At 42.5% G+C, this 17,531-nt stretch overlaps 1 protein-coding gene across 1 annotated transcript in view; it reads right to left on the bottom strand.

Moving 5' to 3' along the window:
* Positions 1–5,882: 5,882 nt before the first annotated feature.
* ANKH (ANKH inorganic pyrophosphate transport regulator) overlaps positions 5,883–17,531 on the bottom strand; it is a 107,916-nt gene continuing 96,267 nt past the window's right edge. Inside the window, exon 12 of the mRNA XM_032117765.1 lies at positions 5,883–15,510. Within this exon, the coding sequence (XP_031973656.1) occupies positions 15,394–15,510 (117 nt within the window). The 3' untranslated portion in view covers positions 5,883–15,393. The remainder of the gene's footprint in view (positions 15,511–17,531) is intronic.

Raw genomic sequence — 17,531 nt, 5'->3', positions numbered from 1 at the left:
AACAGTGTGGGCTGTGCAGCTCCCGCATCTAGTTTCTTCTGGACATAATTGCCGTTTGTTTTCCCTATGCTAGCTGGCAGGACAGGACCCAGATTTTGTCTGAAGACGGCCAAATGTACTTCATGAATGCTCCCTTTTTTGCTTAATGCAGGAAGATGACAGGAGGCATGCTCTGGAAGCTGGCTGCAATGAATATTTGTGCTGTTACATCGACTAATGTGCTCCAAGCCAGACACATTCAAAGAATATATTCATTTATGCATTTCTTGAGGAGGAACTTCAAGATCTCAGAAATTGAAAAGGAATGTTATTAATTCCACAGAGCTGCAAGTGAAGCAGGGAAAGTTCAGCATGGTAGAGGCCTCCTAAAGGAGGTGACTCTCCACTCCCCTTTCCCCAGAGCCTTCATTTCTGCCTGGGTGCTGATGAGTTCTCCTATTCACAACTTGTATGTAAGTCAGTGGGAGGGCAAAAAAACCACCCTGAAATGTACTGAGCTATTGAAGAACTGGTCAGGACTGACTAAAAATTGGTTTATCAGGGCTGTTGTGGCATGCTGAGGAAGGAGAGGCACACAATGTGATTGTGAGCTGCCTCCTCTAGGGGGTTGTTTGCCCAATATGCCCCTTTTTGGAGTTGTGGGGTTTGGGGTGGTGTTTTCAGACACCTGCCCACTAGATCTTTGATGGGAGACATTTCCTCTGGCCTGTTGCAGCAGCCAGCTACTGCAGGGGTGGTAGTAGGTGGCCTCTGCATGTGCTCTTCAGCATCAGGCTTTCAGTCTGAAAAATACAATTTTTTTAATTGAAAAAAAACCTCAATCCCCCATTTTATTGGCATGTTTTCATGTCGGCTGAACAGGGTTGGTACATTCCTCCCTGCCTCTCATCTCTCTTACTTTTGCAGAATCGGATAATTCTGCAGTGTTTGTGGCTCGCTGAGATGGGAGAGAATTCAGACACTGCCCTTGTTAGAGCTGTTGTGCACCCATCCATCTTATATTTAAAAAGAAAAAGAAAAAACCAGAAAACCCGGCTACGATCATTATGAAACAAGTACTATCCTTCTGAACCAGTCTTGGTGGCGTTTCACAGCCTTTTCGCTGGAAATGTTCACTTCTGGCCCGCAGCTGCTCCCGGGCCCTGAGTGGCTTTGCAGGGGAGCCCCGGAGCCCCTCACCCGGGCGCCGCAGCCCCGCTGGGCGAGCCCCCGCTCCCCTGCCGGTCTGTCACCAGGGGTCCCTGTAGGCCAAGGGACAGCGCAAGGACAGCCCAGGCTCCCACACCGCCCAGCTGGTGGCACCCGGAGCCCTTCCTTGCCGTCCTTCCCGAGGCACAGCCCACGTCTGAGGGCTTGCCACTTCACCGTGGCGCTCCCGCAAACGCAGGGCGCGGTGATGATACACAAATACACAAATACACAAATACGGATCGTGCTGAGGAAATACGGCACGGCCAAAATGCTTAGCCTTGTGACCTAGTGATCTCCTGATCTTTGCCTTGTGATCCAGTGATCTCAAAAGAGCACGGTTTAGCAGCATCAGCCTTACCTTTAGCGACCTGCATGACAGGATATATTAGTTGAAGTTATTAGAGCATAGGTAGGTGAAAGACATTTTGAAGATGTGGAACGCTGTGAAATGAAGTGGGAAGAAACTTGAGATTCTTCATGCCTTTACATTTTTAGCCTTTTGAATATCAAGTAGTTTAATCTGTTTTGTACCTTGAATAAGAATCTGCTAGTAGGGGTTGAAATTTGTAGCAAGCCCTGTCTTTGACTGCTAAGTATCTAGTTTTGTTTATGTATTCACCCAAACCTTCAGGTGATGTGTTGAGACATGGGAGTCTTCACAGCCAGAATCATTCTGTAAGAGTGAATCCTGAGCAGTGGTTCTGGGATAACTCACTCTTGCTTCACAAACATGCGGCTACATAGTGTCAAAAATAATGTAGGGTGAGAAATGGTGAGGTTGGATTCTCACACTGTCAAAGAGTAAATCAAGTAACTTTTATAATGTAGAAACCTGTTAGTTTCCAAGTGCAGTTGAAGGTGCACAAAGCATATTGCATTTTTACTGCCCTTATTATAGAGGGGAAAAAGCCAGTTGTAGCCTAGATACTTAAAAATATTTAAAGTGCCTTGAAAAACAGAATATTTTTCCCTGTACTGCTGTTACTGAGATGACAAAAATTATTTCTAGCTGAAGGACATACTCAGTGTAAAACTGAATAAGCTATATATTTAGAGGTGGACCACTTGCTGAACTATTACTCTCCTCATGTTTCTGTATGTTTTCTGCATCATAAGAATTTTTTTGGTTTTGCATAAAAGGTAAGAGAAATAATACATTATGTTGAGCAAGGAGGATGTACGGGATGGGGCATAAACCTGCAACATTTCACTCAAAATCTTTCAAATTTTTCTTTGAAAATGTTTTTTTCAGAAATGCATAACGTTTTTGGCCTTTGTTTTATACTGAAGACCTGGGTGTTTTTCTCACGGAGTGGTTCTGCAGAGCTGAAAGTAAGAGCTTGGGTGAGAGCCTGCTTCTTCCTCCTGCTAGGCAGGTTCATCTCTTGCTGCCAAAGTTGAGCGTCTGTGCCAGTGAACTGCATCATGAGTGCACTTGCATTTTGGAGGACTTTGTTCCTTTCAGAAGCCAGCAAGCAGCAGTTTAGAGCAGTTTCTGTTCTCTCACCTGAGTGTGTCTTTTGAATTTGTATTCAAAAGGGAGACAGAAGAATCAATGACATTTCTTCTCAGGGGTCATTGTCAAGCTGCTTGGCTAATAGGGTAGAAAACATAGAGGAAAGGGAGGGTTTACAACTAAAACAGCAAGAAACCCACCAAATTTCAGTGATTTAATAGTTTATTTCCGTTGTTTAAATAACACACAGTGGCAAGACAAGCTGCCTCCTTCCGTGAGGAAGACTCTCATCTTCCATTCAGGCCCCCTAAGATCGTCCCTAGCAAACACCCACCTGGAGCATCACCGGCCTCCTGCACCTCCTGCAGATATTACCCCAGGGGATGGCACATGGCTCTTGTGTACTAGCTTTTAGTATCTAATATTTACATTGCTTTCAGACAATCAAGTGGTTCCACGGCGTTCATTTACTGATGAGCCCTCTTTAGAGCTCTTTTCACTCAGATGTTCTGGATTTTATCTCATCAAACCATGTTGCAAACATAAAACCATTTTTAATTACACAAAATAGTGCCTTTTTAAAGGTAGTAGGTGGCTGGAGACATTATTTAAAAAAAAAAAGGGAAAAGGAAAAATGAATTGGAGCAGTGCTTGGGGATGTTTAAAGCAAATCTGTGATAGCTTCAACATTCACCTGGTTTGTAAGGCACCTGTATGAAAGGTCCAGGTATCAATACAATCCCCCAACACCCCATCCCATGGATGCTCATTCTGATGTGTCTGCCTTCCCAAAAATATGTAAAATAACAACCTGGAAAATTCAAAGGAGATATGGTGCGAATTTTCCTTTGAGGAGCTGGGATAGAAGTTGTAAGATCTGTAGTTGTGGGGGCACCCTGTTGCACTGCAAGGCTTGCCACGAAAACCCCTGGTTCTTTAAAGAAGTGCTGCACTGGAGGATGCGAGAAGTGACCACCTGCTCATGGTAGGTGGGCTCAGCACGAAGCAGTCTCTTTTGGCTGTAAGTTTGGGAGCACTGGCTCCAGCTGCTGGGAAAATGTTTGTCTGCTCACAAGACAGTTTTTATGTCACCTAGAGGAAGGAGGCCTGTTTTTCACAGCTGCAGAACAGCCTGTGTAGAGAGTTAATAACTGCTGCTTGACTTTTTCCTGGGTAGTCAAGCAGCACGCATAGGCTTTGGTTTTCCTCTCTGCAGGTCTCCATACATGTCTCAGGGACCAGGAGAGTGTTTGCTGTGGTCATCCAACACATCCACATTCAGGAGTGTCATTTACAGGCAGTGGTGAGGCTTGTGCTCTCTTAGTGCCATACCTCTGATAGTGCCAGCACTTTTTTACCTGTCTGCAGTAAAGAGCCCTTTTCCACTCCTTGGCACAGAATAGGTCTTCCCACAGCAGCATGGATGCTATAGACTTCCAGCAGTGCTGCATTCCCCCACTTTGTCACTGATTTTTGGACACAAAAGCAAATGCTGTGCAGTACCACAAGTAGGAGGGTTTCTGTATGGAGTTGGGCACTTTCTCATCTGAGGTCTGTGCATGCCCTTTGGGGGAATAAAATGGATTATGTTTCATTATATATATAATGTATACATCACTAATGGAAGAGCTAATTGTCATCATTACTGATGGAGAAAAAGCCAGACGAGGGGCTGCTGAAGGGTGCAAGGGAGAGGAGACTTTCAAGACTACAAGCTAAGAAGGTGAAGTAACAATGCTGTTTGCCCTCATACTGCATGTCTTACTTTTTACCTGCCCTTTCTTTCTTAGGAAGAGTGAAATAAAGCCTACAAAGTCCCTAAAAGAGAAAGCTTAGTTTGAGAAACAACAAACTCTCCGTAATGTGACTCTGTTTGTGCTGTTTGCCCTTGCTCAGTCTGCTCAAAATGCAGCAGTGTGGCAGGAACTCTCAAACCTGTTTCCAAACAGGTTCTGGCCTTCCAAGCCATGGGGATGTTGGCTCCCTTGGCCTGGCCTCATGAGCGGGTGCAGAGAACCAACAGGCACAAGGACAATATCTTTTTCTGAGCCCTATCCAAGCTCCTTTTTTTTCCTATATGTTTTTTTAGCATGGCCTCCTGCCAGGGCAGTGCCCTGGGCAGGGAGAGCTTAGGCAAGGTCAGGGCCCACTGTGTGCAAGGGACAGCCATGCCAGCAGGTGCCAGCAGCCAGTGAGTGCGTGCCTGTGAGCGGGGCAGAGACGGATCATCTGCTGGTGTAGATACCCTGATTGTGTTCTCTGCTCTCCTCAGCCCTCCTGGCCTCAGACAGGAACATGACCAGACATAAGCCAATCCTCTCTCCAGCCATAAGCCAATCCTCTCTCCAGCCATGGCTGCAGAGCGGGATGGGGGGGCTGGACATAGCAAGAGCCAGTTCAGGGTTCTGTGACGGTCTCCTGGACAGCCCTGCACAAAGGTCCAGGAGAAACAGAGCCCTGTCACAGGTGCCAGGGGGATGAGAGAGTGGTCATGGAGCCCCAAAGGGAGGAGACAAGAAGAAGCAGGCAGGAATTGAAGGGCTGATGAGGTGCAGGAGACCCTAAGGCTGGATCTCTGCTGTGGGCCGGTGTAAGGGGAGCTGAGGCAGCAGGATCCCAGCGGATTGTCAGCAAAGTATGAGCAAAGTCTATGATACCTCTCCAAGACCTTTTTAAAATCAGTGGCTGCTCAAGTGTCAAAGCACTAAAAGCCAGTCTTCTCACTGGCTCTGGGTGGCTCAGATTTGGTCATTTGGGAGTATTCAAGGAACGTGTTCAAAATTAAAAATATTTTTGATTAATAATGCTTCTGCAGCTTCATAAGAACAGCTTTGGTGATCTGCCAGATGGATGAATCTTATGACATTTGAGTTTGCCTTGGCCTGGAATAATGCTCTCCTTTTAAATACTACGTGTCTGTTTAACAGGAACGATGAATGTATTTGATTTGGTATGGAAAAAGTATTCTGACCATGGTATTTCCATATCAACAACACTTGGAGGCTTTGTAGAAATAAAGAACTTGTCTTGCATCATTTTATGGATACCTTTGGATTTCATTAACTTCAAGTTAAGACCTTGCAGTTGGCAGCATCGTGGTCATAATTCAAAAGCAATTTGCGTGTTGGATTGATTTCTCACCAGGAGGTATATTTTGCTTGTTCTAAATGGGAAGAGCATTTGGACCATGTCAGATTATCAGAATTAATAAAACAGAAGCAATCAGAATCATGAATCATATGCAAACTGTTAGAACTTTAATTAATTAGAATATGAAAGCTATTGGACAATACTGGAGCACAGATCCCCCTCAAAGAAAGCATGGATCATTCTTTTTAACAATGCAAAAACATACATCTCTGCTAAATACATAAACAGCACTCAATTTTAATGCGGCACGTACTTTTAGACTTCTGACCTTAGCAGTCATTTAAAAAATGTACAAAGTTTTAACCTTCATTTTGGTTTAAAGAAAACTCACATGTTAAAGCAAAGCAAAATGGTCATTAAAAAAACAAACCAGCAGCTTTAGCATGTGTACAGATTACAGAAAGCAACATTTATTTTGAGATAAACCAACTGGAATTCTACAAGTATGATAGAAAATGATGCATGAGGTAACATTTCATTTAAAATCTAAGATCCCTGTACTGTAGTTCCAAACAGTGCTCTGGCTTGACACCTACAGTCCTTGCAAAATTGACTTGTTTAAGTAGTCGAGGATGGCTGTTAGGCATGCTGCTTTGCATAAAGACAGCTTTAATCCTAAGAAAGAATCTGATGTTTATGCTGAAAGATATTCTGAAAGAAATGAAAATCCACTGATATCTCTCAGGTGAAATATGCATTTGCCTAATTCTTAGATTTACCTTCAAATTACAGGAACAAACTGAAAAATGGGGCCTTTTCTCTCCAGAAATAGAGAATGTTGACAGATAGAGAATGTTGACAGAGAATTTACTTTAATCCCAGGGCAACTTTGGCAAAGTGTGGCTAGCTACTGCTCTTGCCTCTTTCAGCACTGTTAGTCTGCTGAGAACAGAACAAGATGATGTCCTGCAGAATAATCCATGGTCAGAGGGCCAGGTTGGGAAAAGATGAGGCTCCCAAACTTCCTTTCCCCTCTTTCCTGAGCAAGAGTCTTCAGATTTTGGGTTGTCCTTTTTTTTTCAGAATGCTGCTTCCAGACACTATTCTCACTCTCAGTTCTAAAAGTATTTCTGTAAAACTAAAAACAAGTCAATTTTAGAGAACCCAAAGGCACAATTAGAACACACAAATATGAATTCAGTATTTTTAGGCATTTCTGTGACACTGTTCCCTGTAGTATCCAAGCTTCTTTCACCAGCATTAGCAAATGTAATCCTTATAGCACCCCTCTGAGCTTGGAGAACCTTCTGTCCTTGTAGTATCATGTTACAAATGGTGCAGTCTGACCTTGCATGATGTGGTCAAAGCTACCTTTGTTCAGAAACTGCATCTCCTTTGAGAAGCTTCCTAGGAGTTACCTCCACACAGTTTGGTTCTCCTCCATGATGCCTTCCTTCTGTGAAGACAAAACATTTCCTGTCTGCTGCTCTGTACTTTAGGTTTTGCTCAGTGTTTGTAGTTCCCTTCTAGAGTGACCCTGTGGCTGGCTGGCCCTGCTCAGGTATGCAAAGATAGAGAAAGCAGGCTGTGTCACACTGGCTTCTCCACTGCGAAAGGCACGACAACGTTTGCTCTACAAAGATTGTTTTTCTCTAGTAACTAGGATCTAGTAAGATGCCCAGTAACCTTTAAATGCCAGAGAACCTTTCACTAAAGACAATAAATGAAGGGCTTATTGCTCTCTTTGCCTGCCAGTATGGTCCTTGCAGGATAACACAGTGCAGGGTGCTTGCAAAAGACTCTTCAGCTCATTCACTTGCAGCCATCTGTCCATCTCTGTTCACATACACACACTCACTCCTCTACACTCACATGTGCTCCTCCTCAGAAGCTCTCTGTCCCATGTAGGTGAAACAAGGCTTTATCAAAGGGAATGCTGCTAAGCTGTGCTGCCCAAACCCCATGAAAAATTTCAGCCATTCCACCAGACAGAGTCAAGTCCAGTTTGAATTTCTGTGGCCCGTGGTGGTAAAATGCCCTGCCAAATAGCACAAGCAACGCAGGAGGCTTTGACACTACCCGCAATCCCAACTTCAAGTCTCTTAACACAAACCCTCCATAGGTGCCTGGATTCATGAAACTAAGGCAGAGGCAGTAACACCACAAAATAATCTAAATCATCTAAAATAAGAGAGCAGACAGAGCAATGTTCTGAAAGATCAAAACCTGACATGATTTGAGCTTGATTGCCTTTATGATGGTGGAGGCTGTTTCTGCCATTTGAAAACACAGGTTAAGTCTTGCATCCTGTACATTTGCTTTTTAAAAATATACAAAGATGTTGCAGATAATTTTATTAAACCAAGTGAAAAACTTGTTGATGGTAATAAGCAAGATAATGTCATCTACAAAAATAGGTACCTTTAACTTTTTTTGAGATTTTGCTTTTGCAATATTGTGGTGCTTGCAAACTCGGTGGATAAAATCAGTTGATCTAAGTAACCAGTTAATTTATTCCTGTAGCCTTCCAATTGTTTCATTATAGCTTAGGAGGGATTCTTTTGTTCATCATAGTAGGCACAAAAGCAGAGTTACATTTGCTTTGGAGAGAAAACTACAAAATTGAGCAATGAACATTAGTTCCAGGCTCTGCTGTTTTCTGTATGTGTACATATACCTTACTTGCCACCCAGGCAGTAGTCTCATTAAAAGTTAATGAAATTAATTTTTTTTTTTACTTCTGCAATTTTTTCTTTGCATTTCTGTTGTGGTTTTTTTCCTGAATTATGAATAAAGCTGCTGTTCCAATTTTTACATCTTTTCCTAAGAGGGGATTTATTTGCTCTCATTTGCAGATAGGCCAAGCCATTCTCTTATGTAAATGTAAGTATTTACTTTGCATTACTGTGATTAAAAAGGGGAGTTATGAGAAAGGGTAGCTTTTTTGTTAAACACTGAATGATGTACATGAAGAGAGGTGGGAGGAAGCAGGTAATAAGTGCAATTGCTTGCTGTGTTCAGGCAATTTTCCTTAGAGAGTTAAGGGGAGAAGTGCAGTACAGTACTGAAATACTTTATCTGCAGAGACAATAGCTTATTTTTGCTTTGCTCTCATTGTGGGCTCAGGGTGGGAGGGTACTGTAAAGCTGGCTCTGCAATACCAAAGTTTTGTCATCAGCAAAAGAATCTGTGCAGCTCAACATTTTTGCTCACATATCTACATTGTAGACCCCTAGTAGGCACTGTCTCTCAGTCCTGAGCCAAAAGCCTAGAAAAAGGCAAGCAATCTTAAGTCCTTTAAGATGAAGGGGGCTTTCTAGGTTCCTGGTTGAATCAGGGAACAATTTAGGTTGGAAGGGGATTGCAGGAAGTCCTCTTGTTAAATCCCCCTCCACTTAAAGCAGGGCCACCTTAGATACTCGACCAGGCTGCTCATGTCCAGATGAATTGTAAACTTAATGGATTGCCCCTGTTAATCAGGCTTTTCAACTCATTGTTATACATTTAATTGTGAAATACATGAAGCCTGCATGCCTCAAACTATTCTGCACTGCATTGGGGATGCAATGCTAACTTTGCTGGAAAAGTCCGGGTAAAGGTCTTTTACTAGAAAGTCATAAAGTGGCTGGAGTTAAGTAATGAACTTGAATTAACTCATTTAATTCTTGATTTTAAATAAAGACGCCCCCCAATCCGTTCTACTTCTTGATTCTCCTTTTCAGCTTAGCAAATGAGAAGTAAAAAACAGTCCATCAAAGAAGAGTTTTGTTGTAAGCTACTTTTTAATCACGGTGTTACTTGACATTCAGTCAGCATGACGATTACATTTTCCCTCTCAAAATGCCAACAAACAAAATAAGCCTAGCAGGAACCTTCAGAAGAAAATGAGGAAATGTCCGAAGACACTGAACTCGGGATGACAGAAAATAATGAGGTAAAACGAATACATTGATTTGAGCAGTGACAAGGATTGGCAAAACTAAGGAAAAGTTTCCCTTTGGGATTACAGACAAAAGAGCACCTAGAAATATACTGCCATTCTTGTGTTTTACTGAGATAGATTGGATGCCATGGTTATGAAATGCTGAGACTGAAGCTCACTCTCTAACCCTACCATTAACTTGCACGAGCTGCAGCCAAAATGCCCTTCTGTGCAACTCTGCGCTCCAAGCCGAGCCTAAAGCTCCATCTCTCTGCCCCCGTATTTTGTCTGTAGCCTTTTTGTTCACAAGGTGCCAATTACTGAGAAGTCTGGCAGTGGTTTTGCTGAGGATTGCATCTATGCACTGACAACTGAACTTGGCTCTCCAAAGCAAATCCACAGAAGCTGCCTGAGCCCGAGTTTGGAGCCAGGGCTACCCTGCATCCCATGCCCTCCCACTGCTCTGCAGGGCTGCTGCATCTTGCAACCACACTTGGACCCAGTCTGCTGCTAAGCTGACAATTCTGCCTTGTTTCACGATGCTGCCAGGCTGCTATACAGTGTGTTGCAGGGTACAGAATAAATTCAGAGCTCCTCTTCCCACCAGGGACTCTACCACAAGCCCCCACAGCCTGTTCTGCACTGCACCCCCTCCACAGGAGCTTACTCCCTTCAAAGTAGATGGTCTGCTGAATTCTAGTAGAAAGCCAAACATGAACAAGGTAAGGGAATCCTAACATTTTCTGGTTAAGCTGGTATTTGGGACATGCCAATTTGCTACCAAAATTGTGGTAATTCTGTCACGTTTAATTAATATTTATGTGACATTTCCCCAACGCAGCCCTGTCAGTTACTCAGAAACTGGAAGATACTTAGTGCCTCCTTACTGCACATTATAAACCCTGCAGGGTGGTTTATTTCTGCTTCACACTCCTGCCTCTGAAGGCTCCTTTACTGGGAAACCAACATACATAGAAGTAGTGCCACATGGACACACTGCTCCTCATCCTTCAGCCCCCCACCAGGGAAGCTGAAAGGGAAATGATGTTTTCTGCTCTCCAATTCCCTCATCTCCACGCCATGCTGCTGTCTTTAGGAGGGATATACAATACCCATCAGATTTTCAGCATGTCCTCTTTCCTGTTCGAGCTCTAAATCATGTTTTAGCTTAATGGTATAATGTTTGCTGTTTCATTTACTCTTTTATGTAGCTTAAATTGCAATTTTAAAAAATGGCTCAGTATAAGTCCCACATGAGGATCATGTTTGGACTTGAACCCTTGTTCCAAGGAGCTATACAAAGGTCATAACAAAGTTGCCTGTGCAGCACTCTCATGTACACACCCATGTACATACTCATGGCTTTCCAAGGGTTACTGCCACTGTCCCCAGGTAACAACCAGCTGCAGTCAAACCTGTGCCAACCATGCCACAACCACAAGACCTCTGTGACAGACGGAGCCCATCCTGCTGCCTCACCATGCCCTACACTGCACTTCACCAGCAGCGGGGCTGGGATGCTGAAACTGCAGGATGCTCCGTTCCCGTTGCCACCTTGCAGCCCAACACAAAACTATGCCCGAAGCCTCTGGCTGCCCGGGCCTGAAAGCACCCTTTCTCCCTTCTTTTTAAGCACGAGGCGCCATCCCACAAAAGAAGGCACTCCTGCCTTCAAAAGGTTTCTGTTCGTGGGCTATGGCCTGCCCTGAATCAGCTGCATTCATCAGCCAACCCTTCATCTGGGGCTGCTCCTCTCTGGCTGCAGATTCGGCGAAATGCCGAGCAAGAGCCAGATATAAATCTCCTGCTCAAAGGAAATATTTAGCAGCAAAATGAGTAGAAAACAAAAAGACTTCTCTGTTACTTACCCAATCCTCTCACTCAGGGCGGCTCTATCTAACAAACAGGGAACTGCACCCTCCTGCCTGGAATGGCTGTGCCAGGGGGGATGGGCAGCGGGACTGCTCCATGCCTAGGAACCCGCTGCTGCACCCAAATGGCTTCAGGCACTGGCTGAGAAATGCAGAGCTTTGTCCATCAAGTCCAGTGCTTGGTAAGCATGGGAGCCTGCTTATGGCAGTGAGGGGAAAAAACCAGCAGTGTTTTCTCTTAATTCTGAAAAAGGAAAGCTCAAGACAAGTTAACACAACTTTATGTACTTAGTAGAAGCTGAGGAGCATTAATCCACAGCTTATTGGTGTTCTGCTCTTATTTCCCACTGTGTGAGCTGCTCTGCAATACAAGATGTAAGATGCAGATCAACATTTTTCTCTTTTTATTGTAACTTATATTGTGCAATTCAGTCTAGAAAGGCCAAGTCTCCACATGAATTCATTGAGATGACAGTGCTCCAGCTCTCTGACACAGAAACAGGATGGGTTTCTATTGTAAAATAATTACCACAGATAGATAGCGATTTCATAAGCAATAGCACGAGAGAGAGACAGCTAAGCCATTTTACTAGAACTCAGGGAAGTACTTCTGGAAAGGAAGAGGTGCAGGACAGGGCATGAACCAGTATCTACCTGATAGAGACACTCAGTGCTGCTCTGACGGGGGCTTTGGCCACAGAGGATGCCTGCCCACTCCCAGCCTGTAGCCCATCACAATGGCTGCTCCACCAGCCCAGCTCAATCTGCCATTGACAGGGAGCAGTGAGGTTTCAGAAGGTTGCTGAAGCTCCTGCCAACAGTCCTAGAAGCAGGCCCAGTGTCTGCAAGGGACAGAGGGAGAGCTCCCTCCTCGCTGAGCACCCTGCCTACCCACCAGCGAGCACCTGGGCCAGCACGAGGGGCTGGCTGGGACCCACTCCCTGCAGAAATGTCATCACATTTTGTTAATCCAGCAGAGAAATGTAAAGAAATACATGACCCACAGGAAGCAGAAAGAGATGCAATGCACATGTCCTTATGTCACTGCTTCAGTTCTTGCCCAAATCCCACCTCTCCTGTGCTCATTCAGTATCTTGCAAAGTAAAGGACTAGTAAGTATTACATACACAATTGAAAATTTATCTTTTACAGTGCCATTAGTTTAGCTCTGTATGACCAATAATTATTTTTTTAATATTTGTTCATCATTTATCTAAAGTACAAGCCTCAGTGTTATCCTTTGTTTTCAGATTTTTACTTTTTGGAGCAATCATTACGTTGAAACCTACACTGGTAATGCTCAAAATTCTTCAAGAATACTGCTGTTTGAATTTTAGTCATGTACCAAAAGAAATACTACACAAAAATATTTTCTTGCTTTACCTCTACAGGTCCTGAAAAACTGCATCTTGTGGGCTTGGATACAAATGTACAGAAGAAACCAAAACTACATGAATAGAGGAGACCTCAAATGGCCACTGTGATCTGTAACAGTCTATATACACATTATATACATATGACTGTTTGAGAACCTGTATTCATGAATGTGTACAGTCTACATCCTGCACACATTAATTTGTCTGAGGGTTTTCTAAAAAAAAAAAAACCGTTTTAAACTACTGTCAAAAAGTATTACCCTGTGGTGGCACAGAAGACATGGTTACTGGTTTTAGTCTTACCTTCCTAGTGCCACTGCTCATTAAACATGAACTGATTTTGCAAATCTGTCAGTTAACACAGAAATTTCTACATTTTTTTCTTATTGTATTTGCACATGTAACAAATTGGTACAAATCTTTCCAATAAAATGTAAAGTTCATTGATACAATGCCTTTCCTGATGGCCATAACCGGTTACTAGTCAACTCAGTAGTTTTGTAGAGACATTTTTAGCTGAACTTGGAAAAATAGGAAACGTATTGTAGTTTAAAATAAATGTACATAATATACAATATATATATATTTATACACATGTGTATGTCTACATACATATATATTGATAAAACATTTAAACTAATGTTTAGTTTTGATCAGTTCTCTGACTGCTGGGACTACCTGGCAAATAAATCTAGAAACAGAATTTGTCCACAATTAAATAATAATTTCCACAACTTAGAAAAATATACTTTTACTAAATAAGGTTTAAATTAACTGATCTATGGAGATAGGATGGAGGATAATGCTTTCCAGACTCTGACATGATTAAATCTGAAAGGACCCAAGCTACTACAGACTGGTAACGAGCGCTGCCCCGCAGCCAAACACAGAAGAGCACAGAAACACAAGCTGCTGCCACGGCAGCATCGGTGACACCCAAAACCTCCCTGCTTCCCTCACCTCTTACACAGCCTTCATTTCCACCCAGCCAGAGTCTCCCACCTGACTTCACGCTGTTGTTTAAGGCCACTCCAGCCACAAGCACACGGAGCACAGGCCTGCCCTGCCGCCTGCTCCGAGCACAGCTCCGCAGGGCTGACGCGAGCAGCTCCTCGCTCCCACACAATGCTGCCTTGAGAGCCAGCACATCATCAGATTTTCATCCATCATTTTCAGCTTGGAGGACCATCAGTTCTTGAGCTTCACCATATGGATTTTGATCTACTGCATAGGTAAATACATTATAGCAAAACATACATATGTGTGTGCGTGGGCACGTGTATAGAAGTAAATATACACGTGCACACACACATGTGAGTATGTGTACATCTCTATATAAAAAATTTCATGGAACTGCGTGTAGTAACGTTATGTACCACGGTATCCTGCATACGTTATCTGATCTTTTTTTTTTAAATATAGAGGCACCAGAAATAATTATAGAGAACAAATCGACCTTTAAAAATTAAACTTAGATCAGTGGACAAGAACTTTGGTAAAGCTTGTCAATATTTATTTTTGTTTTATTCAAATACAGTCAAAGTCTATCAGTTGCCATGACCCTCTTCACAAGAGGAAAGTGCGTTTTTTTTCCTAAAGAAAATTATATGTAAGGTGGGACTTAGTGATTCAAGAAAATTCTGAATTAAATGTTTATATTTTCCAAAAAATTACAATCTTTCTGATGGAATGAAAGCTAAATAGAGTTCTTGTCCTGTGTGTATTTTATTCATCATATGCATATATATATAAATATATATATATATGTATGTCTCTGTTCATGTACCTGTGTGTGTATATACACATCCACACACTTTCAACATGAGAGAGGAACCTGTTTTTCTCCACTTTGTATGGGGAGACTCCCACATTCCTCCCTGTTTTGTACCCTGTGCAGTATAAGCTCTAGTGATGAGGCCAAACAAAAAGATATAGTTCACCATTGTATATTAGTTTATGTAGCAAAGTCATTTTCAAGCAAGTAAAATAAAGCTCTGTATTCCAAACTTCTTCTCCATTTCTCATAAAGAAAAGGAAGGAAAAGGAGAGAGGGGAGGGAGTGGGGTTATGGCAGTAGCATTGAGCCAGTGGCACGCGGCAGTGTGCGTGTGCGAGCGTGCGAGCGCAGGTCCGCACACACACAGGTGCACAGGAGCAGGGCTTTGGTTGACAAATGCAGATTGTCCAGAGAAGGTGGACGCATAAGTAAGGAAGACTCTACAGTGATGCAATTGTATCTTTTATGCTTGCATGGAGTGAGAAAAAAAATTCAATTGGAGGAGAAAAAAAAAAAGAAGCAAAGACCTCTTTTTAGGTCCCTCATCAGTGAGAGCATACTCAGTATGCTAGAGAATTTATCTGAAACCTTTTAAATCAAGGCCTCTTTATTACAAAAATAAAAACGAACAAACAAAAAAGTATGAGAGACGACAAGATGCTGAAGCGTCACTCCAATCGTCCCTGCAGAGAACAATTGCATCCCATTTATTATTCATTCTCTTCTCTCATTTCTACGATGTCTGTCATTTCCTCTGTGTGAGGCATGTCGGTCATTGCAGAGTCTTCACCTTCTGCAGCTGTCTCATTCTCATTCCTCTTCTTTTTCTAGATTGAAACAAGCATCCAGAAACCTATCAGTAAGTTGTGCATGGACACACTCCCACCAACTTTGGACACTGGGGGACGTGAGGTGAGAATATGGTTTGTTTACAGTAGGTTACTAAGAACTAGAATATTTGTGTCATATTTGTAGCTTGCCACTAATAACTCGGCTTAACTTAGAAGATTTTCATAACCTTTCTGGGGCTCAGCTTTCTCCTTTCTAACACAAATGCAATCAGGCATTTCTTATGCTAAGCAACATCCAAAACAGGCTTCAGCATGACTGGAGGGAAGAGAGCATCTGGAATCTTTTACATCACAGACTTTTTATTAAAAAAAAAAAGAAGGAATACAAAATGTGAGAGAAGAAAAGCTTCTCTAGGGAGGGAGACGAGGTGGCAACCTAATTTCTCAAATGTCAGACTTCAGGAATTTTACAAGATGTGAGATTCTGGCTTTTCTTGGTATTGCTGATCCACTTGCTGATCCCTTGCCTCACCAAGGCCAAGTAATATTAGAGTATTTTTGGCTAGCAGGAGCAGGAGGTCACTCAAGAGTCCTATGATTCATCCAGGATGTCCTGGATTAGTAAAGCTAAGAAGCGTCCAGCCCCCTACAAAACAAGTTGAAGCATCTGTTCCTTATTACCCATTTCTCAGCAGGCTGACTAGTTTTACTGAAAACAGTCGTACAGCTGACAAAATGTCCCCCACAGGTATTATTGATTCAGCTGAGACTGGTGTATCAGAGTTCCAAAATTTCAGAGGTGTCTACACAACATTTGTTCTGCAGCTCTCCAACTGCAGGTGAGAACAACCCGGTATATAGAGCTACTGGTTGGCTCTGCCACTGTCACATTGAACAAAGAATAAATTAGGTTGGCACAGTTATTACTCTGACTACCTGCACTCACCACTGAGAAAAATTAAGCACAATGCCCCTGGCCAGAAAGACTCTGTGAGCTACTGTGGTAACAAACAAGCAATGAGGATGTTGTGAAACCACAGGTCAAGACAAGCCATTTCAGTGTCTGGAAGTTTTACTCTTTGGTTCTCAAGAAAAACATGACAAATTAATCATGACAGAGGTTATGATTCTTCTGTTGTCTTATGAACCTTGTACACTTTGATCTCTTGCCATGGCCTGCACTGTTAACACATATCAAAACTGATTTTAGGTTGTTCCAATATAAGGCTTTTAGATATTCCATCTTCTGTAGTTTTTTGGTGTTTTGTATTTTTTTTTTCCCCAAAAATAAAAAAGGTGGGTATTTCTACTCGGCACTTAGTAAGAAGTCTAATTAAAACAACAAAAAAAGTCACTGCATAGGTTATATTTTCTGTTCCCATCCACAGAGTCCTTCTGTACTACAGAACAATGTATACACCTTGCTGGTTCTGCTTGGAGTTGGGCCTAGTGCCCTACACAGTGCCTTGAACATAAACCTGAAAGGACACAACATGCAGGTACTGCAATGTACCCAGTCACCCAGCCAATATTTGTCCTGTGTTTGACTTAATTTAGTGGAATCTTCTTCAAAATCCATGTATCACTACTACTCTGTACATGCAGGATTGTGGTGTTTGAAATATGTAAAAATACACCTGTTTAATTATTTGTAAGCTCTTACTGTCAACTGCTGGAGTGTATCTTGTTTTAAGCCACTCCTCTAGATGGCAAAAAAACATAAGCACCTGTACTTCTTGTCCATTTTCAGCAGAGCTGGTTTTATAAAGAAATAAAAGTATATATACAGATATATATGTATTACATAGTGTATACATACAGATTTAAATATACACAGTATGTAATACTACATAACATGTTCCGTGGGAGGGAACTTGGAACTTGCTGGAACTTTAAGGCCCCTTCCAACCAAACCATTCTAACATTCTGTGATTCTGTGATTCTTTGATTCTATATACATACAGATACATGTATTGTAAGCTTGGATGAGTAGTTCCTATGCCTACATAACGATGCTATGTTGTACTGCAGTTGCAAATATACAGTGCAAAGCTGCT

Source organism: Corvus moneduloides, chromosome 1, assembly GCF_009650955.1.
Source record: "Corvus moneduloides isolate bCorMon1 chromosome 1, bCorMon1.pri, whole genome shotgun sequence".
Lineage (NCBI taxonomy): Eukaryota > Metazoa > Chordata > Aves > Passeriformes > Corvidae > Corvus > Corvus moneduloides.
This window is presented reverse-complemented; position numbering and strand designations above follow the sequence as displayed.